Source organism: Diorhabda sublineata, chromosome 1 (genome assembly GCF_026230105.1).
Source record: "Diorhabda sublineata isolate icDioSubl1.1 chromosome 1, icDioSubl1.1, whole genome shotgun sequence".
Taxonomy (NCBI): Eukaryota; Metazoa; Arthropoda; class Insecta; order Coleoptera; family Chrysomelidae; genus Diorhabda; species Diorhabda sublineata.
Genome location: NC_079474.1, coordinates 26,524,989 through 26,551,591, shown reverse-complemented (window position 1 = coordinate 26,551,591; position 26,603 = coordinate 26,524,989). Strand labels below are relative to the sequence as shown.

The window sequence follows — 26,603 nt, the reverse complement described above, 5'->3', positions numbered from 1 at the left end:
CTTTGTGGTTCTATAAATGGTAATAATTTATTTAATTTCATTATTCGCACCACAGGGTTCATACTATGCTTTTATTGATCCTCTTTGATGTAGGAAAAGATGTTAGAGAAGTGAATATTGGTTTATTAAAAAATATCCATCTAACGAATCTCGAATAACCTTTTGAATATATTTTTTCAACTACATCATTTTCTCATAGGCCACAATTTTGTTTGTTTTACATCTCTTTTCATATGATTTAGAATAAAATAATCTACGAGAGGCAGTAAATATGTACAGAAAGTTAATGCAAGAGTTAGAACATTCATGATTTCTGGACAAGAGAAAAGGAAATGGTACAGTTAAATTCCAAAAAGCATATAGATTCTGATGGTACGGATATATTTTTGGACGAAGTGGTAAGGGTATATTGAAAAAAGAGAAAAATATCAACCATGGACTTGTGATAAATGGATCTATAAGACACTGTCTCAGGAATTACTAACCATTTTCATCAAAATGTATAATCATGTTATCATAGCTTATAGTAAAATTGCAAACGAATAGTTACAATTATTCAAATGTTCCAAATAACTAAATTATTCAGTAGCTTCTAGATAATACCAAATTATAAAAGGGAAATATAATTGCCAGAACTGTGTGGTACGTTTTAGAGACTACTATTAAATTTTACTTACAAATATGTTTGAAATCTCAAAATTTCAGAGATTTCACCACTCAAGTTTGTTGATAGGGAAATAAAAAACTTCTATTTCGAATCCGTAGATTTTCCGAGTACCAAGTATTTTCATTCCATTTATGAAAAATAGGTTACCACTTTATCATTACTGGAAGTAGAAATGGAAATCCTAGTTTAACCATGAATATAAATTATAAATATATGTTGAAGAAGCTTGAAAATAGCTCAGTTTTACATTCGATTTCAATTGCTTTCTACTACATTTTCAATATAATTGAATAAATATCAATATTTACTATGAAAATGAGTATACATCCGAGAGGTACAAACCACTGCTTTACCAATTGAATACATCATGATAATATTTCCGTACAATTACAGTTGAAACTTTTCCCTCGAATCGGTTCTGGGAGAAAAACACAATAAAAAGGAATTTTACATTTCTTTCTTTTGAAGAGGAATGGTTTCAGAGAGAATGCAATTTGGTTCGTGTCCTATCTAGAGATCTGACTCTCTTCTATATCTCAATTAGTGTTGACAGTAATAGAGTATCTATATAGCTACGGTCCTTCTTACTTTCTCCCTACTTTTATTTTGTCGGTCCCTCTTTATCTATGGTTAGCATAGGCGTGCGTTATTTGTCGATTCAGTTTTATGAAAATGTGTGATGATAGAGTTATTGGAGGAACGTGGTAATGAGAATGGATATTTGGTTTAATATCATGACATCCATATACAAATTGAAAGCAACGTAGATTTTACCGTTCAATATAAGTGCCTCTAAGTTTCATCCATTTTATATTCACATAAAAGTTAATTTGAGCTTCTATGTCATCAATTTTCTGACGTGAGTAGTAACCTAGCAACCTAAAATCCATATAAAAGAATAATGATACGTTTTATTAAAAAATTAAAGACTATTCCAAACATCATTAGAAGACCTTGTGAAGGAGTTATCACTTGATGCAATTGTATAGCAGTTGCGTGACGTTATGCGTATAAGAATTATGATCAAATTCGTCTCCCCCAAGTTATTGCTTCCGCAATTATTTCTAAAATATACAGAGAACCCTCCTTATTTATGAATTGTTTTGGAATATACATAGAAGGAGCGGAAAGATATATCGCGTTCTTAAATTTGATTCAAACAAATAAATATTTAACAAGTTCTTACTGTCAATCAATAATCACCTGAACAATACTTTGCATCTATTATGCAAATTTTTTATTTCGGACGGATCAAAATTATTTTTGAGTAAAATATCTTGAATGACATTTGGTCAAAATTTTTCACAAACAAGAGAATAATGCAGAGATTGGAATAAATGGAAATCCGATGGATACTTTACTATATGTTAATTCTATCTAATTGTTCGCAATGGAATTTATGTCTTTTTCGGGATTAGACCCAAAATGAACATTTCCGCGATTACTGCTCCGGTGTATATTCGGCTATGAAGTACTTCATGGTAATTCATTTGGAAATAGCCAATGTTTTTTACGTTTTGGATTATCATATATGACCTATTTTTTGTTACCGGCGTTCAAGCAATAAAAAAACTGTTATATGTTATGCCTTGCATTAAGCACTCGATTAGTTTTATGCTGCCGGTTATCGCGACAACATTCTGCAGCCCATTGTGTGTCCATATACCGCACAAGTCAGCCAGTATATTCAGCTTATATAAGGCAGTGCGGGCAGTGCTTAGAGAACGATTATTTTAAAAATGCGCAAATCAATATTTTGCCATGTCTCTCGGTCTTAACCCCATCAATATCTTTGGGACGTTAGAATGAAGAATTGCTTCAGTAGAGTGCATTAGTGATAGGAAAGCATCTTTTTGATAATTTTTTGCAATCTCTACCACTACTGAATACACTGTTTACACCACCACTACACCAACACTCACAATTACACTGTCTGACGCGCGTTTCGATAACCAAGTTAATCCTTCAGTCTCTGAAGAAGAAGGTTTACCTTCAGTCTCTGAAGACGATAACTTGGTTATCGAAACGCGCATCAGACAGTGTAATTGTGAGTGTTGGTGTAGTGTTGGTGTAAACAGTGTATTCAGTATGAATATCGCCAACGGTTCCATTTTAGCTTGATTAACAGATATAAGGCTGTGGTTACTGCAATAGGAAGGAGTTTCGATACTTTATATTATGTTTTTAATGTCATTGTATCCAATTTATTGAAATGATTAACATTCATTGTTTGTCTTATATATTCTGAACTCTCTTAATCATGTTTGTGAGTTGATTTACTAATACACTCATCGTGTTTACTGAATTATTTTGATATTAGTAAAATTTGAAAGAACTCGTGTAGAAAATAATTTACTGAGAGGAAATACTAGAATCAATTTTTCATTAACATTGATTAAGGACGGATACAATATATTACCAATATATTCATTGATTTTTTTCAGTTCACATCTACAAATGTTCCAAAAATAAATTTATTAAAATAAGTTTGAAAAATAGACAATTTTCAACAAGCTTATAATATAACCTAACCTAACCTCTTGTTTACTATTAATTTATGTACAAAATGTCAATTTCGTAGCGATACATCATTAAATATCCTACGTAATCTAGTAAAACTGCATTATAACAAAGATCCTTCTCTGTAGAAATTAGAATGTTCACCTTTAGGCTCTGAAAACGATAACTTGTTGGTTATTAAACACGCCAGTAAGTGTAATTGTGGGTGTTGGTGTAGTGCTAGCATAAGCACTGTGTTCAGTATGAATATCAGCAACAGTTCCAGAAACGTTTATCATGTTTCTCTGATAAGAAGCATGACTGTGTCTATGATTTTTTCTAATAAATTTTATTTGTTTTATTTAAAATAGTTAAAAAAGTTGACGTACGCAGCTGGGTCTTCATGAATAATCTTCAATAAAAGCAGATGACAAACTTCCATAATAAGAAAATTAATGAATAGCTGCTTTCCACAATTTTATTTTCCAGATGTATACAATTACGCAACTGTGGTAAGAGAGAAATCTGAAATCAGATTGTCGCCATGCTAGCAAAAGGCAGTAAAAAGATAAGAGCAGAAGTCTTCTGTATCAATTAGACAGAGCCTCAAAGGGAATTATAAAACCAAATATTGGCGAATAAGGAGATAAAATTCAGTTAATTTATTTGTATGAAACATTTTTTCAATTGATATAATTTAACTAACTTCTTTTCAATATTTTGGCTCTAAATTCTAGATTTCTCCTTAGTAGTGATGAAGATACCTAAATCAATCATATAATCCACCAATTCATCAGTTATTTGATAGTAATTGAATTAATCAATATTTTTTAAGAGGAATATTGTTTTGAATAATTTTATGGAAATATATAGTTCCTATGGACTATAGGTTAGTTTAACTAGTTTCAATACTTTTACATACATTCTCCTCTTGGGTTCAAATCCCATTTACAAACTCTGTGATTTTGTGATAAGTTTGTACCAAGTCAAAAATAATAATTAGAACAAGATGTTGAAAACCTGTTAGTGGCAAAAAGTACAGACTCAGACGACAAAGAATATGGCCAATTTTCAAAGTGGATGTATAAAATGCTGCAGAAAACATTTACACTTCAATGATAGGTCCGAAGAATTTTCTTCGAACTCTCTGAGTGCTGGATATTTGATGATAAATAAGACTTTAATAGTAAATAAGTGAGTGAATATCGCACAATTTATTTAGTGGATATTGGCCAGAGCTTGTATGCTAGTCCCACATGTAGAATATAGGAAATCAGTATTTCTTCACTTTCTGAGAAATCATGTATCCAAATTAACCAAATGCGCAGGAAACTGAAGCACCGTTTTCATCTCCATAAAAAAATTGAAGTGGATTCAGTGCTGTGAATTATTAATTTGTAATAAAGGAAATCGGCTGGATATATCCAACATGGAGACCGAATCTAACCAAATTTAAACCTAATATAGATCTCGATGCAACTAGCATTAAGCGCAACCATCTTATATTAAAATAAAATAATAGTAAAATCTTCATTTAAATTATTTGGATTTCGAAATTCAGTTTTTCATTATATGTCAATTTCCTTGAATTTATCTAGTTTTTCAAGTGAATAATTCAATTCCTTAATATTAGACTTTATGTAAATGGCCCAGGGGACATAAGAATTTTGAAGAAGCTAAGAAACAGCATAACACAAAAAATTATGGGAAAAACTGATCTCAATCATCAAAATTATTCATATAAAGTTATATTTTCAGATAGCGCTACTTTCTGTGTCAATGGAAATCAACATAATTGAAAATATGAGTCACGTACTATTCTTCTTTGAATAAGCTACTTCTACATCACATAATCGCGAAAGATGTAAGGGCTGGAATAGCAGGTAATACAATAAATGGTGCATTTTCATTGAAGGAAACTTAAATGATCAGACGCATCAAAATATGTGAATATACCCAAGTTAACTCGATTATTTCTGAGTATTTATATTTAATTTTGCTTTTCACAATATTTGACACTAGTATCTCTATAATACATCTTCTAAAGGCCCAACCAAGACTTCTTCAACTTTCTAAACGGAATATACGACATTTTCAATTACCTGTTAATTACCTCATTGTAGTTGTTTATAAATGAATGATTATTTTTTCAAATGTTAACCTATCACGAAAATATACCATATTTTGCCCACGCATTGTCATATATTCTTTTCCAACATCGGTTAAATCTCTTCTAGTATTTATGTAATTGGTAATTAAATGTTATGTAGTAATGTCATGTCATGATATTTGCACAAACACGCTACCCAAGTATTCCGTGACAAAGCGTCTTTCCACACTTAAAATTAATTTGTGATTATGTTATAACATGTGAATGTTAAATAATTCCTTATGTTATTTTTGCGGTAATTTGGAAATGACACGGAATAAACTGAAACCGGAAAATTGTGCTTTGATATATATTGTCACTTTCAGCAATCTTATGAATATTCATGTCACAATGTTTCAAAGACAATAACTTACTTTTGAAAACATTTTTTTCGTATGATTCCGTATACCACCCACCTCATATCCTGATGAAATTCCATATTCATAAATCACATGAAATGAGGAAGTGATTGACCATATTTGTTCCAGCGGAAACGCCTATATTCCAAAATGTGGAAGTTCGAATTTGAAGTATTTTACTGGAGCAAATGGATAATGGGTCTTCATTTTGGCAGGTTTTTAAGTAGAAAAGATGTCGGCCACCATTTTAACTTCCATAACGCAGTTTCCCGGTGACAGCATAAGTAATATTGACATAATAATTGGACCTATTATTAATAGAACAAGGAAAGACAATTTTGAGGAGTCAAAAAATGTTAAAATCCGTTCAGTCAACACGGAGTAATTTATGTTTAAAGGAAAATGTTTAAAATTTACACATTTCTTAGGATATCTGTTGCTAATTTGGTCTACTTTTATAATCCCTAATTAAAACGTTTTGTTTCCATTCAATATTTTTCAAGGATAGCTAGATTTGAAAATATAAAAAATAGCGCCATCTAGCGTATACGTTACTCATTAGGTTTATTACGAAATTATAACTCTTACATTGGTAGAAAGGAGTTCCCTTTAAAAAGACTAAGTTTGCATAGATAGGTTAAGTAAAAGTGGACTTACAGGCGTTTTTTCATAATAACGTTCCCGCTTCCCCCCACCTCTTATTTTAAGAGATAGACTAAAACTTGTGAAATCAAATATACGCAGAATTTATTAAAGAATACGATAATCATAGTTTAAATGCATCTTAATTGGGCAAAATTTGTAAATTATTCATTTTATAATTTTTGTTATTTAAGTACGCCCTCTAGCGGTGGACCTACAACTCTGTAAATAATTTCCAGGTTTTTCTCAAGGTCACTTTTGTCATAAATTTTTTTTCCCGAAGCTGTACTATAAACGGTTCTCGAGATAAGGCCGAGAGCCATTCTCATTGGTACACCCGGTACATTCCATCTCAAAATTTTGATTTTATGAACTCAATTTACTCAAAATACCAATATTTGTACTCATACGATTTATTATTCTTAATTCATTCAATAAATCAACGTAAATTGAACAAGATATGTAATTTATTTGTATAAACTGTTACTTTAAAGTTTATTTACCTTGTATCACCCTTACATCAAGTTTTTGAAAATTAGTAACTCTACATATTTCTGGATATTTACATTTTACTCTGTTTAAATGATATTGGATTTATGGGTTACCTTATGGAAATACTGTATATTTTATGTAAAACGTGCATTAGATTATCAACGAGCTTTATCAGTTTTATTGTAACGTATTTAACATCTGTGTAAACAGAAACTTTCACAGCGCTATTGGTATTATGTAATACCATCATTGGATGATGAAGATAACAATTATTGTATTAATTGGAATACGGAAGGACTTAATACAAAATTTTACGAGGTGGAGTGGAAAAATATTAAGAATAATTGTTTTCGAACCAAAGTAAAAAAAATATTCCAAATTATAAATGATCTCCTCCTGAGTTACTGCCCTAACTAGCAATAGCCTCACTTATCTGTGACTAAAGAAATTTCTGAAGCTGTATTGGAGATTATTTCATTGTGTTTTTCTTAATGTTAAATATCAAGGAATTTTCGGTTCATTTTCCACTTTAGGGACAAGAAAAAAGCGGTAGACTCCCGTATCATGCCGTTAACGGCTGGCGGTAGAGTTTCGTATGTAAGGTAGGGTGGAGGTGGGGACTCTAAGTGAGAAATATGAAATTATGAAATAGCTGGCGGTACATTAGACTCAAGCCATCGTCTTTAAACATAGAATAGAATGCGCAAACATCTTCAACCACAAAACTTCTATTTTAGACTTTGAAGAGAGGGGTTCGACATCCGCAGATAAGTTGTCTATCTGGGAGTGAAATTCACTCTCAGTTGGGCAGCCAATTTGAATAACACTCTAAACAAAGTACGGAGGCGAGTCGGATCATCAAGGCAATCAGAGGAAAATTTGGTATAATGCAGCTGTAGCTGTACCTGCACGCCCTCATTTAAATTGAAAATTAACAAAAAAAACTTTCCAAAAAATAAAAAATATATATATCCCCAAACCAAGAAAAGCCGTTTTCACTTATCTAAGCTCTCTTCTCCTTTTATGTTGGCCAATGGTGGATTGCTTTTCCTCCATCAGCTAGAACAACACAACCCCACGCAACCTCTACAACCCCAGACCTGCAGAGGAGCAGCTTCTATCTCAGGACCAACTCGAACAAACCTTCCCCTCATTTTCAAATTCCCTCAACCTACCTAAAAATTATCAAACGAATCTGTCTCTCTCTTTCTATGGCGGCTGAGCAATGCCGTATGATTTTTTGATCATTATTATATACTCTGGGTTTATGAAATCTGTTCTGGGTTCAAATAAAAAATTCGGTATTAATTGTGATAGTTCTTAATACATACTCAGTCGAGAAATGTGAGTCTCAGACTGATTGAAGAGGTCGTTTGTGACCAAATAAAGCTATCGTATGGTTTCAAGAAAAAAATTCGTGTGGTATTGAATATGGGGAGTTAGAATGTTAGTGACCAGAAAATCTAGTCAAAACCAATTTATCGCACTGCGTGACATAATGAATTAGAGCTCCATTCAATCATTTATTTTATCTCTTCCAACGCATCTTTTCTAGAACGTTGCAATTCCTATCTGATTTCTATTAAAACAAATTCTGATCTGCACTTAAAGTCATAGTGGATAAGACTAGGATCTTGATGTCCGGCATGAATTGACTGGCCTTTCAATAGCAAGACTTTTATATCCTTTCTCTATCAGAGTTATATCGATAGATTCAATGGTAATAGAATCCTTAAGTTTTTAAGAATCTATTGAAATTCTTTGTACGAACCTTGAATAAATAATCATTTGATCTGAAAGTCAGAATATGTCCCTTAACGTCCGTCACTCATATCACTGATATGTAGTCTTCGAGGCTATTATTACTATAAATACATTTTGGTACATTTTTGTAGAACTTGGAAGAAAACTTGTTTTAAATGCGATGTTCAAGATGAATTTTTTACTACATAGAAAAATAACATACTGTCAATGTAGAAAAGGTTGAAACTTATCACTGGCTGTCCTTTATCGCATCTTATGAGGGTATGAAGAATATTAGTGGAAATAGATGGACTGTGAGTATTTACTTTCATGAAAATTCCATCGTTTCATATTTTTATCATACCTCGTTTGCTTTGGTGAATTTCAAAACTACTTTAACAATGAAATGCATTAGTATTTTTCAATATAGTCGATAACTTAGAGAGCATTTAGCAATATTTAAGTCCACAAAGTATACTGCAGCCTCAACATATCTGGATTTTTCAAATAAATTCAAACTGAGAACAGTAGTTACCCAGAGAGGACAATGAAAGTCACTTTGAATTTGAAATATGTTGTGAACTGAGATGGTTAGACCCTACTAAATATTTATTTATTTTGTATTGGACCAATACGACCACACCCGATTCTAAATGTGTTGAAGCGGTAAGGATTCTTTTCCATCAAACAATATATTCATCAAGCAAACTTGTGTGAAATATACAAATACTAATGAACAAAAAAATAACTTCTTTTGTGTTTTCCAGAGAATTAAGAAGTTGTAATTTTAGAACCAAGTTTTATGTGACTTCACACTGGAGCATCGGCATCAGTCGAGTGAAATTTTCAATTATATATTTGAGAGGGAACAAACAAATAATGAAGTAAATTTATAATACTTTATTTCGATACGATTAATTGAAAATTGAGGATAAGATATTAAGTCTGAAGATATTTTCAAACTTACTTTTTGATAAGTCAAATTTACCAAATTGATGTAGAATAGTATAAATGTTGCATAGTTATAGAAAATCATTTTCCTCGTCACTCGAAACTAATTTAAATATATCTTGTTGGTGTTAAAATGTCCGTTTTTTCATTTAAATTTTGTTATTCTATTATGAGTGTTTCTGAACCTAAACGAATTTCAGATTGTTAATAGATTTTATGGTTAAAATAAGTACTTATAGACATTACCATCGATACTTTTCAAGTGATAAAAATATGAAAAATGCATCTATATTTGGGTAAAAAAAATCGTTGTGATAGATTCGGAAACTCTAACAATTCTTATAACCATTTTGATATATCTGATGAATTTCTATTACAGAAGAGTGAAAAAGTTTGTGAAAGGAGGGGAGGTAATTTAAAACAAAATCAAATTCACTTCCAACAGAAATATACGAAGTGCATTTGATAGTATGACTGTCCTATTTTTTCAATAAAAAACATAAAAGATTCGGATTTCCGGCTCTGGTGTCGTCGCATTTTGAATATAAAGTGATTGGACAGCATATTACAAGGCAGTCAAGTCGAAGATCTATGCTTAAGTTACTTTCAATAATTTAATAAATTGCAGTAATCTAAATACTGTACCTTTACTAGCTCCGTCCGGTCCCCGAAGTATAGTACACTCCTCTATAGTTCCAAAAGGTGCAAAAAGTTGTCTAACATCTTCTTCAGTTTGTTGCTTACTAAGCATACCCACGAACAGCTTACGATCTGTGATCACAAACAGAATTTGAATTAATTAAACACATTTTAAGCGCTTACATTTTTTTCTTACACTTATTGATACTTTCACACTATGCAACAAATATCATTTCCGTTTACACATGATAAATCACAATATCATGTTTGTCACAATCACAGAGAATATGATGATAAAATTATTTTCATTATATTACATAATATTAGAAGCATAGTGTGAACGATCTTTCACAATATCTATACGAAATTTTTGGTGCAATTCCACTTAAGACCGCTAATTTTGACACTCAAGGTACGAGCTGTGGAGCTAGCAAGGTGAAGAAAGAATTTTGGAGAAGATAAAATTACTATTCATATATTATGCAAGGAATTATTACTGAAGTATTCATTTATTTATCGATTTGTTTTCCAAAATTCTTGCTTGTATTCAGGAATTAATGTTGAGTGAGGATATTGAGGTTGAGGCGTACACAAAGGACAGATTGGAAAATATAGTACATAGTAGTCTGTAAGTCAAAATAATTGTCTGTCGGTTTGTTGAGCATGGATACTGATACTGAACACACTATTTATTACTCTTAGTACACCAGCACTCTAAAATACACTGGTTATGAAAACGCGCGTCAGACTGTGAAATTGTAAGTTTATTATTCACTATTTCCCTACTTCATATTACACGGGTATCAAATGGGAGGTGATGAATTTGTAGAATAATAGCTTATTCACTGAAATAATCAATATCTACTGAGTTCTTAAGAAACTTAAACTTTTAATAGTATATTATACTTCGAGTGACCATTTTGATTCTCCAATTTTTTCTAGGTCAACTGCTGTTAATAAAAATGGAGTTCATGACAAGAGTGTTTTTATTCTTGTTGTTCTGGAAACATTGAATACGATATAAACAAATGACTGTATATTCAATATTGCAATAGAATTTCAAAGCAAAAATAGTTTTTTAGTTTTCAGGGAAGGTAAAAGTACTTCTACTGACAATGTCAATAGCATGATGAAAATCCAGCTTTGGGATTAACGAATAGATTAAAAAATGTCATGTTTCACTAACGTTTGCAAAAAGATCCTAAGAAGCAACGTTTTCAAGTAAGTATTGTTCATAAACTTCATGAGCCCACGTGGAATTTCTTGAACCCTCACGAACAAAAAAATTTCCATATTCAATGTCTGAGGGAAACCTCATGTAGTTAATCGTTATCGAACTGGATTACAATCTCAATTTCTTAGTAGCATCGTAGACACAAAATGCGGGCCAAAATATCTATCAAATCAAAAACCTTGTTTCAAAAGAAAACTAATTTTCTCTTTTCAAACTACACTACTAAATAATTATGATTCACAACATTTTATATCTTATCTATTATCTACCTCCTGTAAAATGTTTTTAACATGAACTTAATTTAAGATATAAGGGTCAACCATCCCCTGTAATAATGGCAAGAAAAGGGTAGAGCACATTTTCATCATACGCTACGTTAATTCGCCTGTCAATAACTCTAAAAAGATATGTGTGACTTTATTTCCATTTATGCATACAAAAATTATGGTGAGATACTATTTTCAAGAGCTTTTCAATAACCTACACACGATATACTTTTGCAAGGAGTTGATATAGAAAATTTCATTTTATTAGCAACAAATAAATCCATAGTAAAATCAAATCTAGTGTTCTAGTGTTCGTTCTCTCTAAATGAACAATAAAATTTTATTCCAAACTTTGATAATATGGTAAGAAACTATCAGAGTGTTAACAAAATTTTACCCGAAAACTAAAAGTTCAAACGAAAGACATTATACATAAGTTATGTACGAATTATAAACGGTTAAATTGGCCTTGGTTATTGAATAAGTTTTGAGTATTGTTTGTTTTTGTATTAACAAAAAGTAACCGACACTGATTGTTAGGTCACCATTCCATAAACTCATGCAGCTATTAATACTGTGTTGTTAGTTATTTTCAAAAAAAAAAAACATTTAATCAGGAAAAACTAACAGTGGAAGAAAATGTATTCATGATTTGGGAATGGTTTTGATTGAATACTCCAGAAACCACAAAGACTTCTGCAAACCAAGTTACGGATGTTCGGAATACGGCAGCAGATGAGATCGAATCACTAAGTACGCTTGCAAAGCGATATGGAATACTAATATGCTCATTTCTTCTGTAACCATTATAGTTATTTCAACCAATTTGGATATCAAGAAAACTAATTATAGTTAGTTATTTCTATAACATATTTGCTTTTTATTTCTCTAGGACGTCGAATATAAGGCGCCAAGTGTTTATTGGTTTCTTGGGATAACCCAATAGTGGGAGACCTGTCACCTCATTGGATACAGGGAGTAGTTCCGAGGGGTGAAAGTGGTCAATTTTTTGGAAACAATAAGCGATCGATAACATGCCTGAAAATTTGTACATATAGTACTTGACATAACTAAATAGAATACCAAAGGGCTGGGTGAAAAGGGTCAAATTTTGGGATAAAGACAATCAGTGATATGTCAGCATTTTTTATTACGGAATTGTTGATCCTGTAGTAGCCTAAATCCAAAATGTCTGACACCCTGATGGATACAGACGACTGTTATGCTTTTATGTTATCATATATCAGTGATCATTGTGAAATCTGGCTCTAACTCATAGACTACAAAAGAGATTGTCTTTTTTAGTGTAAGTTTTACAATGCCCAAGAGCATTCAAACTATTCCCAATAACAAACAAATTCATCTCATTTTTAATGTGTTATAGTCCAAAAACAATAATAAATATACTACCTACGGATAGAAAGAATGACGATGAGTTCCTACATAGTTCAGGTTGAGAATTCTATCCACGTAGTTTACGTGAAAAATGTCAAAGCCACAATCCCGAGTTACTAAAAGATAACCCCACATTTCTGCAAACCAGGAATGTAGTTGGTCTCTTTTCTGTCATTACTGACGGAGGTTGAAAAATTAACCAAAATATCCAAGTTTGATAAATTCGTCATTATTATAGTCATTATAAGAAATAAAACGTTAGTTGCAAAATACATTGAACTCAAAGTGATCGTTTTCACGTGCTCCTAATCGAACCCATGATTTAATCCGATTATTTGGCTACGAATAACTACATAATTTTTCCCATAGTTCCGATGTGGCACCAAAGAAAAACCTTGATTGGAAAGAACACTGGCAAGTGCCAAAACAATGATGAGGATAGCTGTTAAGGTGCGGTTATCAAAACAAGTGGCAAGTTCTTAGAAAACAGAATTCAAGAGATATTGGACGATGTCACTTTTGTTGAAAATTATGTTGAAAACTAACTTGAACTAAAGGTTTTCAAGTGAAATGGAATTATTTCAAAAATTCGGCTCATTTTCTATTATTTTCAAATCGGTCTTTGCTTCATCTGCTGGTGATATGAGAGGTGGAAAAGTTTTTTTGGAAAGTTGCTTAGCTGCTGGGTAGAATGGTTTTGCAGGTGGTTTTTTTAATTACCAGTATTTGCGAAAATCTATGAAATGAGTACCTTGTCTTAATGCTTATGCTATTTGATTTGTGAACGTTTCTGATTGAGAATCTAGGCTATGAATTTCTACTTCTAGTTAATTTCGATAAAAGATACTTATTTCCAAAAATATAGTGTAATCTCATAGGATAGTTCCAAAATTGTGACAGATCTCTTTTGATGACTGGTTCATGGACGCTTTTGAAAATCCATTTCTTATGGATCTACTTATATACATTAAAGCCTATTATTTATTTATACAAATTTTCCATGAAAATTCGATTATTTTATCATGAATGAATTCATTTATTGCGCGTATATTGTGTTTGAAATAAGTTGAATTGAATTTATACAAAACTTCGTGACTCTTCTATTCAGAATTGAAAACATTGCACAAGAAATGCTGAGCATTGCTTTCTTTTCAATATCTTTGAATTGGCTTACAAATGAGCCATGTCAATTTCTTAGAAACTTTATTGTAATGTTAGACATAGTCATGGATGCTTGCCGTTCGGTGAAAATGCTGACATCAGAAAAACGAACCAAAAGAACAAATTAATGAAAAGTGATTGAAAACGGACGAGCCAATCAACCTCTAGAGATCGATTCCATGATTTGATTGGTGCTTTTGGGATGTATTTTCATTGATTTTCATTTTAATAATATTGTAGTTTTGTGGCTTGTTTTTCGCCGAATGACTCTTACAAACATTTCTTATTACATAAATAGTACATCAATAATTTTTCAATAATTATATTGTTGGCTTGAATATACAAGATACAACTATTAATCGAGAATGTTCCTTGATACAGTTATCTAATATTCATGAGAAATAAACTGACTGTTATCAGAATATTTCTGAATGTATGTAGGTCAGTGAACTAGCGAAAGCTAGGGTGTGGTGTGGTTTTCATATACATTATATTGTTGAAAAAACACAATTAGGATTTCGGGTTTAGCTATTGCATGATAAATTTTATTTTAAGCTATAATATTTAACTTTGTAACGTTTTTCACATTATTAATATCTATGTTATGATTATGACTAACATTGGGCTATGTAAAGCTCTATTTTTTCTTCCAAGCTTTATTTAAATTAGCTAGATCAGTGATTTCCAACCTTTTTTGTGCCATGCCCTTTTTAAATTCTTTTGCCGCCACATATCACACACACACACACACACACACACACACACACATATATATATATATATATATATATATATATATATATATATATATATATATATATATATATAATTTTTGAAATCATAAAATTAAATTGTTCAAGAAGAAACTTAAACGGTAGGTTCCAATTTGGTTAGCTTCAGTCCTAAGTCACCTCGTTCTGAAGAACGGTAACAGTAGTTTGTGATATCTGTTTTCACACAAAGCCATGCCTTCGCTCCTTTTATAATAAATAAAGTTTCAAATGACTCATTATTTTGTATATCTGCGAGTTATTCTTGGTTCTCCAAAAATCCATGAATGTTGGCTTCAATATAACTGTGAGCTTCTTTTTTTGCTAAGCATCAGTGGACTACAGATTCTTCACAAGTCACCACAGTTCTTTGATTCAGATGCAAATAAATACGTTGTTTAGGGACATTTTGAAGGGTCCGACGGTTAACGTGGAGCCTGCGGCCTGCCGCCTGCTTTAGAGAAGTTAACTTGACGACGCCAAAAACCGGGCTAATACGTTGTTTCGTCAAACGAATTTATAATAATCATTGATCGCAATTATTTGAGAATTCACTTTTTTCTTTAAATTTTGACATCGAAATCAAGCATTGTATTTAAATAGCCCATATCAAAAGAGTTTATCTCGTGTCGTGTTCATGTTCGAATTGTACCTCTTTAATATCAAACCGCTCCCCGGTCCCACGTTGGGAAACACGGAGCTAGGTGCTCTTTAAACCGGACAATAACAAACCCCTTAGTCTGTTCAACACAGTTCTTGACATAATCATTACAGCTAACTTTAGGAATACCACTCTTTTCCGAATTCTGTACTTTATCCTTGGGATTAACCAATAATTATTTTAATACATTAATTCATATTTCAGTCTACTGTCACTTCAATTTGCTATTATACATATAAGAATTTTTTTGTATCATTGCACTGTGATCAATGTAGTTGACAAAATATTAACAAATCGCTGGAAATCTTACCTTATGTAGAGATGTGACAATATTTTATTAGCAACATTTCCGAGATTTATTTGGGAATGGAGAAACATATATTTGTTTTTGAGCCGTTTTCCTATCAAATTTATTTGGTAACCGTTAAAAAAATTATCCATAAAAACGATTATTACAAAAAAGACGAAGAATTCAGAAGCCTGCAATTTTGTCAAGATAACCCTGCATTTATTACCAATAAAAATCAAAATTGAGACGCCCTCTTATGGGTAGATCCTATTAACAAAATCTGGCACAACGTAGTTGGGTCGCATTAAACGAAATTACTCGTTTTATGGCAACTTACACTCAGACTACTCTATAAAATCACGGCGTCGCGACGTAAAGTTTTGTGGGAAACATTTTAACTCTTTTGAATCAATCGTCGCAATTGAGGTTTTTAATTCACACAAATAATTAGCCATCACATTGCGGAACAAAATTATCAGGGGTTATGAATATAATAATCAATATATTTATACGTTTTTTGAAAAACTTTTATATAATTTCAAACAATTGGTGCGAATTGTTTATACTACATTCAACTAAATATGTGAATATCAAAACCAAATGAGGAAATTCCACAAAGCAAAGAAAAATCATCTTTCGACCTCAGTATTTGTAAATATCAATAAATAATCTTAGGGAACCAATAATACTGAGCCTCACAACACATACAGTTTGCAATTCTATTAAAATATAACTAGGAATAAAATCCTATAATCCAATCATACAGTTATAGAAATATATTGCTGGGGTTCGATTTTTCTTAAATTGAACCTAATAATTCGGGAAGTCCATAGTATATTTTATCATGAATAATTTAATTCGCCCTCGTTTCCAAATATACATATGTAAATCGATTACGTTTACATGAACTTTTTCTAATTTCTATTCATAAGTATAATTTTGGAATATTTAATGAAAATGCTTTCAATTATTTATGCAAAAAGGCTTTTGTGGTTTCGGTAGAACAACTAATAATTTCGCGATTCATTGACAACCTTCGGAAAGTGGACACAGAAAAGTTCTTTCATTAACAATTATACCCAGCATTAAAACTATTTTATAATAATTTTTTTGGATCAACTGAATATTGTCCACTGATGTTTTGCTTCATGAGAGGGGAAATGAAGCATTCATTCAATTAATTTACATAGAGGTAATATTTCTAGAAGATATCAAAAATATATAGCTTTCAAATTTTCTTGGATCTGTATTTGCGTGAAATATGACGAAGGACTCTAACTATTGTGTGGAGCCCTTCTAATTTTGATACATAGGGTTGGTCGATGCAAAGTTTTTAAAAACTGATAAATCGGAAGGAAAGGAATATTCAGACAGCAATGTACATAGAAGTCATTAAGCACTTATATATTTCATTCTTAAAATGTGTTTGAAATTTGTCGTATTTATCGATTTCTTTAAAATATTTGAAAGGTCTCTTGGCGGAAATGAAATAAAGGAACTTAGTAAGTAATTTCTGAGGAGGAGCGACTGGTAACTGTAACCAACTTAACGTTGTGTTCGGGAAGATCATCGAAGTGGAGGGTGGTCTTAATTTAGAATTATTTGTTTCTCCAATGTGATACCAAGTATTCATTTTGAATTAGGTTTTGATTGATAGAGGAGAGAAAGGAGTATAATTCGCTCGATTTGTAAAGAAGAAAAGCAGGTGAGCTATTAGTAACTGTTTTTTTCGCAAGTATGCGGACCGCATTTTTTCAGCCTAGAAGTCCTTTCTCTCACTATAAAGTTATATGGAAATTGTTATTTTGAAGATATATCGATAGAGATCTGGTATTTGGTTGAAAATTGAGAATTTAGAAAAAGGAGATATGAAAATTCTAATGCAAATATGAGAATTAGCACGAGGAGGGGGTTCATTAGGATACATCTAAGAGAACCTCATTTTCTAGAACCTATCTCAAATGACGGAAATTATTTGAAACTTCTACAAAATGATCTCTCCACACTACGAATAATACGTAGAAGTAGACTGGAAAATTATTTTACTTCTACTCATTACGGTCGAATTATAAGGAGATCTGTTAATGAGAACTTCACTGGTATTGGTAGAATTGGACATTTCCTACTGAATCTTTAAATATCATTCATTTACTACTCTTCATCATTCCTTATATCTGTTTTCATATGAATTCGATAACAGAGTTTTATAACTTTGAAAATTATCAAGTTTTTTCTGTAGAATATCATCAAATAACAAAACTCTCATGATAGTTATATCGTGATAGTACAAAAAATAGACCTGAAGAGATTTAAAATGACATTTTCATCAATTCCTGAAAGAATTACATTGACGCGTCAATTATTATGTATAATTGATAAATAATACAAAAAATGAACATCTTGGAGTACGTATTCCTAAGGATACTATAGAATTAGGACAAAATTTAATTGGAACAGAAAGCCCTATAAATATGTTACCAAGAATATTATTTTCTAGGAACTAGCTAGAAATTTTGCAAAAATTGGATAGTGCTTAAAGAAAATGACCCGATCTTGTCAAAAATGAGAATCTAAATTAAACCTAAATATGTCATAGACATAGAGGAGAGAAGTTGTTATGTGGGAAAATGCGTCAGCTCAAAATAGAAGCATAAATTGTTACATTTGAGAGGAAGATATTCCACGAGAATCACGAGGCAACCACTATCGAGATTGTGACATGATTTACTTCCAAAAATGGGCACCACCCTCAGCAAAAAGTTAATAATAGGTTTATGGGAGCATTTAAGGCGGAGGATTCTACCCAGAAGTGACCAACCTAACCTAACCATAAGGTAAAAAATATAGAGTGGCCTTCTCATTCCTCCAGTATTTCCAATTTTCTAATATATTGTACAATTAAATAGTAAATCCCAAAAAATTGTTGAGTGAAAAACATGTGACTAATTCACAATGTTTACCATAAAATATGGAGCATATATTGTTTTGAAATTGGAAATTGATCAATTGACATTTTTCTTTGCCGGAATTTTCCATTTATATCAAAAATAATTCACGATCATATGATAGGAATTCCACTCAATTTTATGGAAAAAATTCAACCCTCAGAATATTTTCTTGTATATTTCTTTTACATTATAATATTTTGCTCTCACATTTTTGAATTTTTGGTAAAATAATTACTTTCTTATATTTTAATTGGAGAAAATATTGAATTATTCAATAAAATCTCCCTATGTATACAGGAAGTCAATTGGAAATACCCATTAAATTTTTTTTGTATATTCCACAATTTCTGTGAAGAGGAATAATTATTTATCATAATCTGTACGATAAGTATTAGATTATCATTAGATTAGATAACCTGCATAATGAGGCATTATTCAACCCCCTTCATTTAATATGTGAGTGAATGTGAACTTCTTCTCAACAGGGCTTATTTGATTCAATTGGGAACCAGCCTATAAGTTTTTTGTCTCAAATATAAAACATAAAACGTTTTCAAATTGATTCTTAGTTTAGCTCCTTTAGCTGAGAATGTAGAATATAGTAATCGAAGTACTTCCTTTAATTCTCATGTTTTCTTATAGAGTAGAAACTACGGATAAAGTTTCAGATAATTTTAAAATTTTTTAAAAAGCTGGTATTAACTAACAATAATTTTAATTTATATGAATACTACTTCATCAACAAAACTACGAATTCATAATCCTCAGTTTGATATTTATCTTTTACTTGTCTAAATAAACCATATAATCGAACTTTTACCTTCAAGATTTACGTATTAGAATCAATTGGCCTCGAAAATCTCCTAGTCTCAGCTTGAATTATATTCTACTTTTTCCACATGTCTAGATATCCATTTACTCCTTTTCCTTGTCAAATTCAATTTTCTGCTAAATAAACTAGCAGATTATGCTGTGATTCATTTTATTTTCCCAACGATCTGCGAACCAGAGTTTCAAAATCAGTCGGCAAATGAAAAGAAAAGAAAAACACCTTTTTGTTGACTCTCCCCGTTTACATCTATCGACAGATCCTAGGGTTAAATCTACTTCGCAAAACTAATCTAAACTATCATCCAGGGGCATTTTAAATTTTATCTGGATTTGATCTGTACAGTCTTCTGGAACAATCTTAATAAATCACCCCCAAAAGCCTACCGTATCAGATTCGCAAGTCTCGGAACAGTGGCGGACATTCCTTCGTTATATAAGGAAGTGCGGTCTTGTATTCTACCCAATAATGTGAAAAATAACATCATATGAAGTCAAATTTCCGTAACATAATTAGAAATCCATTACTTGGAGGACGACATCTGTATACTCTGTTTATTGGATCATAACAAAATCAATTTTTAGACATCAAATCAACTAATTGATTATTCAAATATTTCCGAGCAATAATATAGGCACATTCAGCTTTTTATATGCAAAAATGATATACGTTTTTCAACTAAGACTTATCTTTCCTCACAAACTCATCTACCAACAGTTTCTTCACCTTGTAAAAGAGCACGTCAAATTTTATTAAATGGCGAATTTCTATTAAAAATTCATTTCTAGAAAATGAAAACCTTCTGCATCAAGCTCCCAAGCCACCAAGAACTAGCGACTACACATTTTCAAATGTTTTCACATTTGCAAATCCCTCCGGTGTCAGTAATCGGTAAAGACCAATAGATGAAATGGCGTATATTTTTCCCACAAAAGAGCGAGATATCCGTTGATCTGGACAGCAGCCCGATTGTACCACTTCTGCCAATTCAAAACCCTGTAAAACGTTAATGCAGAAGCTGTTTTGCTATTATATACTGAGAATACGTCGTTATTTTGTAAAGCAATGTGTTGGCAATCATTGAATCAATAACGCCTAATTTGAATGAATAGTTTCAATCCCTGTTAACAAATTAATGATAGTTGGAAAGTATCTACCTATACAATCAATTCCTGAAATGGTCATGTATCTATGGATAAATGAAAAATAACCCTTACATCAGTAAGGATAGTAACTACTAAATAATAAGACATTTATCGGTATATTTGTCGTGAAAACACATACAATACTTGAAGTTCACTATCAAGATGATTCTCTTTAATTCCTCTTATTTCATGAGGGTTAAATTAATGAGATATAATGACAATTATCCCTGTTGACTCCACTATTCAAACGTACTTTCGTATAAAACGAATGATGTCTGCGTCATTTAACCACTGAGTGTCATTTCAGTAACTATGAATTTTGATCTAAATTAATCATCTTTCAATTGGATACAGTTTATGATTTTAGATATTTATTTATACCGCCAAATTTTTCACAACCTTCAAGTTGATCTTCAAAATTATTCTCTTATTCTATGAGAGTGGTATTTATGAGATTTCATAGTTTTATGAGAATTAGATGCTCGATTTAATTGTGTGGTGGACTGTCGATTCTTCTTTCGATATGATCCAATACCACCGCCTCCATAGCTTCATTTGGTATTATTTTTTGAACTGAAATTGTAACAGGTAGATAATATTAAATATTTTACCATAATCTCAGCTTATCTATATTGTATAAGCTTAACGAATGCTATTTTTTACAAATGAAATATGTATTACATTTTCGTTGGTATTGACGCCATAATCTGAATTAATTTGTCTGCTATATTCTTTGAATCAAAAATAATTTGATGTCGAAACTCCAAAATATAATTTTTTCTTTGCAATTTCATATAATACACAGCACAAAGTAGTATTTTTGAATACCATGAAAGATGGTAATTATTGGCAAGAGATTCTATCATTGCATAGATATCAACGAAGTCAAATTCCAAATATCTTTAAAGTTATTCGATAATTTAACGAGAATTGCAATAATAAGATACTTTGAAGATGATAGTTATTGACACGGGCAGAGGATTGCGATTTTGGCCAAGAATGTTGGATGAGAATTCGTCCTCCTGTTATCGGTTTATTTTGTTTTTGAGTTTATTGAGTAGTGACGGTTTATTGGGATACGGTGTATTGTGAAATTAGTTTATTATTATTATTTTATTTGTCCATTGCTGAAGCTGTTTGTTAAGCTTAGTTAAGGATTCCAATGTCGAATTATTCCACTATAACATTTATTTTTTCAATAAAAACAACAGCAGTATTCTAAAGAGTAGAAGTACGGGAAACAGAAACAGCTCTAAATGAGATAAAAAGAGAGTGACTGTCCAAACAATGGATGGATGATAAATTACTGGAATGTCTATCAGCAGTGGAAGCAAGTGAATGTGTGATAATGAAATGGAGATAACAAGTAGATTTTCTGTTCTGCAGAAGGGCATCAAACTAAAAGATAGTTTTAATAGTTTTTAGATAACTCTCTGTATAGTATGAAGCTCATAAAATAGAGGATACGAGAAGAAACATACAGTTCAAGAAGTGATTGAGTAGAAATATTATACTTGTTGAAAAATATTAGCTGATACTTTCATTCATAAAGAGTTTCAATGACTTTCGACAAGATCTAGATAAAAAATAGAATTAGATTCCAATGGAGATAAAACGATGATAATAAATACCAATTTAATGAAAGATGTGGTTTAAGTATTAACTTGTAAATATGTACGCAGTATTCAACATCTTCTCTTGCTTCGCCACTGGGTTTGGTAGTCTGTAGTAAACTTTACGAACATCTATAAAATTGCCTCCCTATTATCTGAACCGAAATATTTTTTACATAGAACGGAAAAATTCATGAGACGTAGGGTTATGTTAGAAATCAGTGGATCGAGCTTAACAGTGCAAACTTTTTATTAGATGTTTTATCGGGAAAAAATAAAGATTCCAGTAGGTAACATAATACAGTAGGTTATGTGTTTGTCGGATTTATATGTCTGTCCCATTTGCGTTATTTACTACCGATATGGTGTACATATGCGAAGTCAAATGGCAATTCCATTCAAATTATCCGATATAAAATTTTGAAAATATTGTTTCAGTAAGAGAAACTATACAGTACAAAATATTATAGATAACTACAAGTTTCAAAACTCGTTATACTGCAGTTGGAGAATATTAATCTGTTATACAAAATCATTAATAATATCGCCAAATCCAATACAAATATCACTTTGTGGAATAATAATATTCACAGCATTATGACTTTTCAAGGATAGTCATATATCATCGGTTTTTTTGATCACTGAAAAGTCCATTGTTTATTTCTTATTGTTTTTTATTTAAATAAGTACCTTAGATTCTACTAACATAGATATTTCTTTTATGAAATTCGTCATTATAGTTATGTTGTTATTTTCTATGTTAGCGAAGAAGTTCTTTCATTCATTAATTCATTTATTCATTATATACGAGGATTGAAAAGTTTCCAATCAACAAATAGGATATTTTATTCATTAATATTTTTTTTGTTCTATAGGGAATACGTTTAGTCCAGAAAATGATCCTCTGCCAAATGATAGTTGCCGTTTTTCTCTTTAAAATTGGCGTTCACAATAACATCCTGGTCAGACGAGAATATCTCTCCTGTCAGTGAAACTTTCAGTTAGGGCAAAATAAGAAATGCTGGTGGATGTGATGAGTCATCAACCTCAATTTTAGCCATGGCGATGACTGAACTGTGAGAAGTTGTGCTTTCTGACGAAAAGCACTTACAGTGTTTTCACGTTTTCTCGTTTTCAAGTTTTCTTACAATGCACTAGGTTTTTCACATTTTATTGCTTTACGTTATAAGTAAGGGTGCACAACACTCTAACAACATGTTATTAATTCATTATTTCAAAATTAGTAGATGAACACAATTTCATAACAATCCCAAAAAACCATCGCCCCCACGTTTCTGGTCGACGAAATCATTTTTGCCTTTTTTGGAGCAATCAGAAGCTAAGCGTCCAAAAGAGAGAATCTCAATGCGTAGATATATTTTCTAACTTATAATGATACCTATAGACATCCAAATTGTCTATATTCTTGTATTGAAAGATAAAACAATGTTGAAAAAATATGCCCTGAGATGAGTGAGATTTGGATTCTTTCTGCATTCACAATGAAACTTTCATACTATCATTATATATGCAGAAGATAATGAAATAAATTCACTACTAGCAGCAACAGGTCGAGATCGAATGCAAAAATTGGATATAAAATAAGTTCACTTGAACTTTTGATATACGAAACGTTTTATTATCTGAATAATTTCCAGAATAAAGTCGATTAGATGTTTTTACAACGTAAACAAACGGATGTATCGAGAACATTATACGTTCGCAATGTTCTACAATCTTATAATTCCCGCGGGCTACAAATACATTGAAATAGATTTGATTACATTTTCCTGAACCGGATGAACAGAGATGAACATGTTATTATGTTTGTTCCCATCTTATAAAATATGTACGAAAAATGAATTACATAATCCCCAACATAGTCGTGTACATTTAGTGAGAAGTAAAATAAATAAACATTTGCATTTATATATGTTTTTACTAAAATTTAAACTGAACATACTGTTCACAATACCACTACACCAACACTACACACTACACAATATTTATACTACCTGACTCGTGTTTCGACAACACTCATTTGGTCACGGTATGTAATGATATGTTTCCACCCTATGGAAAAAAACAGGGGGAACTAGGTTTCAGTCGGTAATAATCTCTGATATTTTATATTTATAGGAACAGTATAAAAATACAAAATTACAACTCACTGTTGTATCCACAGTAATATATTGTAATTGCTTTAGATTGGTACGTCAACTAAAATAAATATCTAGTTCATCTTGTGAAAAGGTGAATTTTAACGTAGAGGATACTTAACTTTCATAGTAACAATATTTTAATTTTTATTTCACCACTCACACACCTGAAACCATTCATTCAAAAACCTCAAATGATAAGTGGACAATCGAACACTTTATTTTCAGGCTCCTTCCACTGTTTACGCCTTGTTTTTCTCATTTTCAACTAACAACACTGCTTAATTTATTTTCAAAACAATTTTATTTCTATAAATATACTGAGCAAAATTCTCACCTCCAGCTTTAATGGTTATTTACTGAGAAAAATACTCAACAATAATTCCAATAACCGCAGGTGTACCACAAGGTAACATTTCAGGTCAGCTATCTCCTATATAGAGCCGGTTAGACCACATCATATAATAAACTTGGTGCAACATATGCAGATGACACTGCTTTTCCAGCTTCACATCGACGTCCTTAAACTATATAACAAATCCTTCAAATAAATCTCGACAGACTACAGCAATGTTTAAAACTATAGTAAATTAAAGTTAACGTCTAATTTTTCCCATGTGACCTTCACAAACAGACATATCAATATACGTGCATGGAAATCCAAATAGGGAAGAAGGCAAATATATTGGAATTCAATTGACTACGAGACTTTTATGGGAGAAAATGGCATAATTTGCTTTTTTGGTCAGATGGAATCCGGCTGTGAGGCACATACAATAAAAATATTATTGAGAGTTTTCAACTGAAAGACCTGCAGAGGATTTACAAGTTCTCTCGGTTGAAGAAGCAATTAAAGTGCCCAGTGAAAAGTACAATAAAAGATTTGAGTCTCACCCCAATCAAATAGCCAAAAACCTAGTGTCACATCCTATTACCCGATGTAGACTCGCAAGATCTATATTATATTTTATATTGAATTTACTAATAGTTTCATATTTTATATTGAATTTACTAATAATTTCAAAAATGTAATGTACACTATGATAACTGATATCGTTCAATTAACTTCACCAATTGTGGTAGATCTATTTTTAAAGAGAGAAAACATGCCTAAACACATATTATGAATAAATTTGGTGACAAAAAACTACAAAATTTTCCGTTCTATTTGACCATTCGTTGGAACATCTAACGACTATCTAATCCAAAGGAAAACGAGCATCTAAAAAGATCCAGATTCATATGCAATACGAGTAGCTTCGAGGCAGTCAGTCCATACCATTGAAAAATGTTGGTCTTCGCATATTTTAGTATTTGGGTTATTAAAGGTCTTTTAACTAGTTCTCATCAATAAGAAATGACTCTAAATCATTGTAATATTATGAGGATCCAATTTTTATTTTTCGATAGTGAATTGAAAACTACTTTTTAAAACACCATAAATTTTTCTTTATGATTGCCCAATATCTATCAGAAGACAACTCGGGTGCTAAAAAGATGTAGAAATATGTTGAAATAAGATGAACCTTCAGCCTCTTATAGATTGATATTAACCTGGTTTGGTATTTTTCTAGTTGTATAAAATTCGAAATATATGGGAATGCTAATTTTAGTGGCGTCACATGAAGTACGCAAATAACAAGTTTATATGGACATTCGTTCATTCGTGTTTCTGGGTATTGGCCTATACTACTCCAAGATTGAAAAGATACGACTTGGCATAATTTTTTACTAATGCTTCTTTAAATTTACATTCATGGAAACATGTTTTATAATATATTCTTGTCGACATGCTACTACTACTACCAATTTTTGAAAATACGCTTAGAATTGCGAAAAATTCTAGCATTCAGTTTATTTTGTTCCTTGTACATGTTGTACAGATTTTTTTGTGAGCTTCATAAGGTATCTAGAGATTATCATTTCCAATTTGAAGTCTTTATTGCAATTGATCCTTTAAGGGTAGTTAATCTTTTCCACAGACGGATACTC

General features: G+C 31.4%; 1 protein-coding gene across 6 annotated transcripts in view; it reads right to left on the bottom strand.

The window, feature by feature from the left end:
• LOC130448965 (CUGBP Elav-like family member 4) overlaps window positions 1–26,603 on the bottom strand; it is a 1,535,225-nt gene that overhangs the window by 138,596 nt on the left and 1,370,026 nt on the right. For all 6 annotated transcript variants that reach the window (XM_056786625.1, XM_056786830.1, XM_056786759.1 and 3 more), the window contains one exon: window positions 10,148–10,273. In XM_056786625.1, the coding sequence (XP_056642603.1) occupies window positions 10,148–10,273 (126 nt within the window). The remainder of the gene's footprint in view (window positions 1–10,147; window positions 10,274–26,603) is intronic.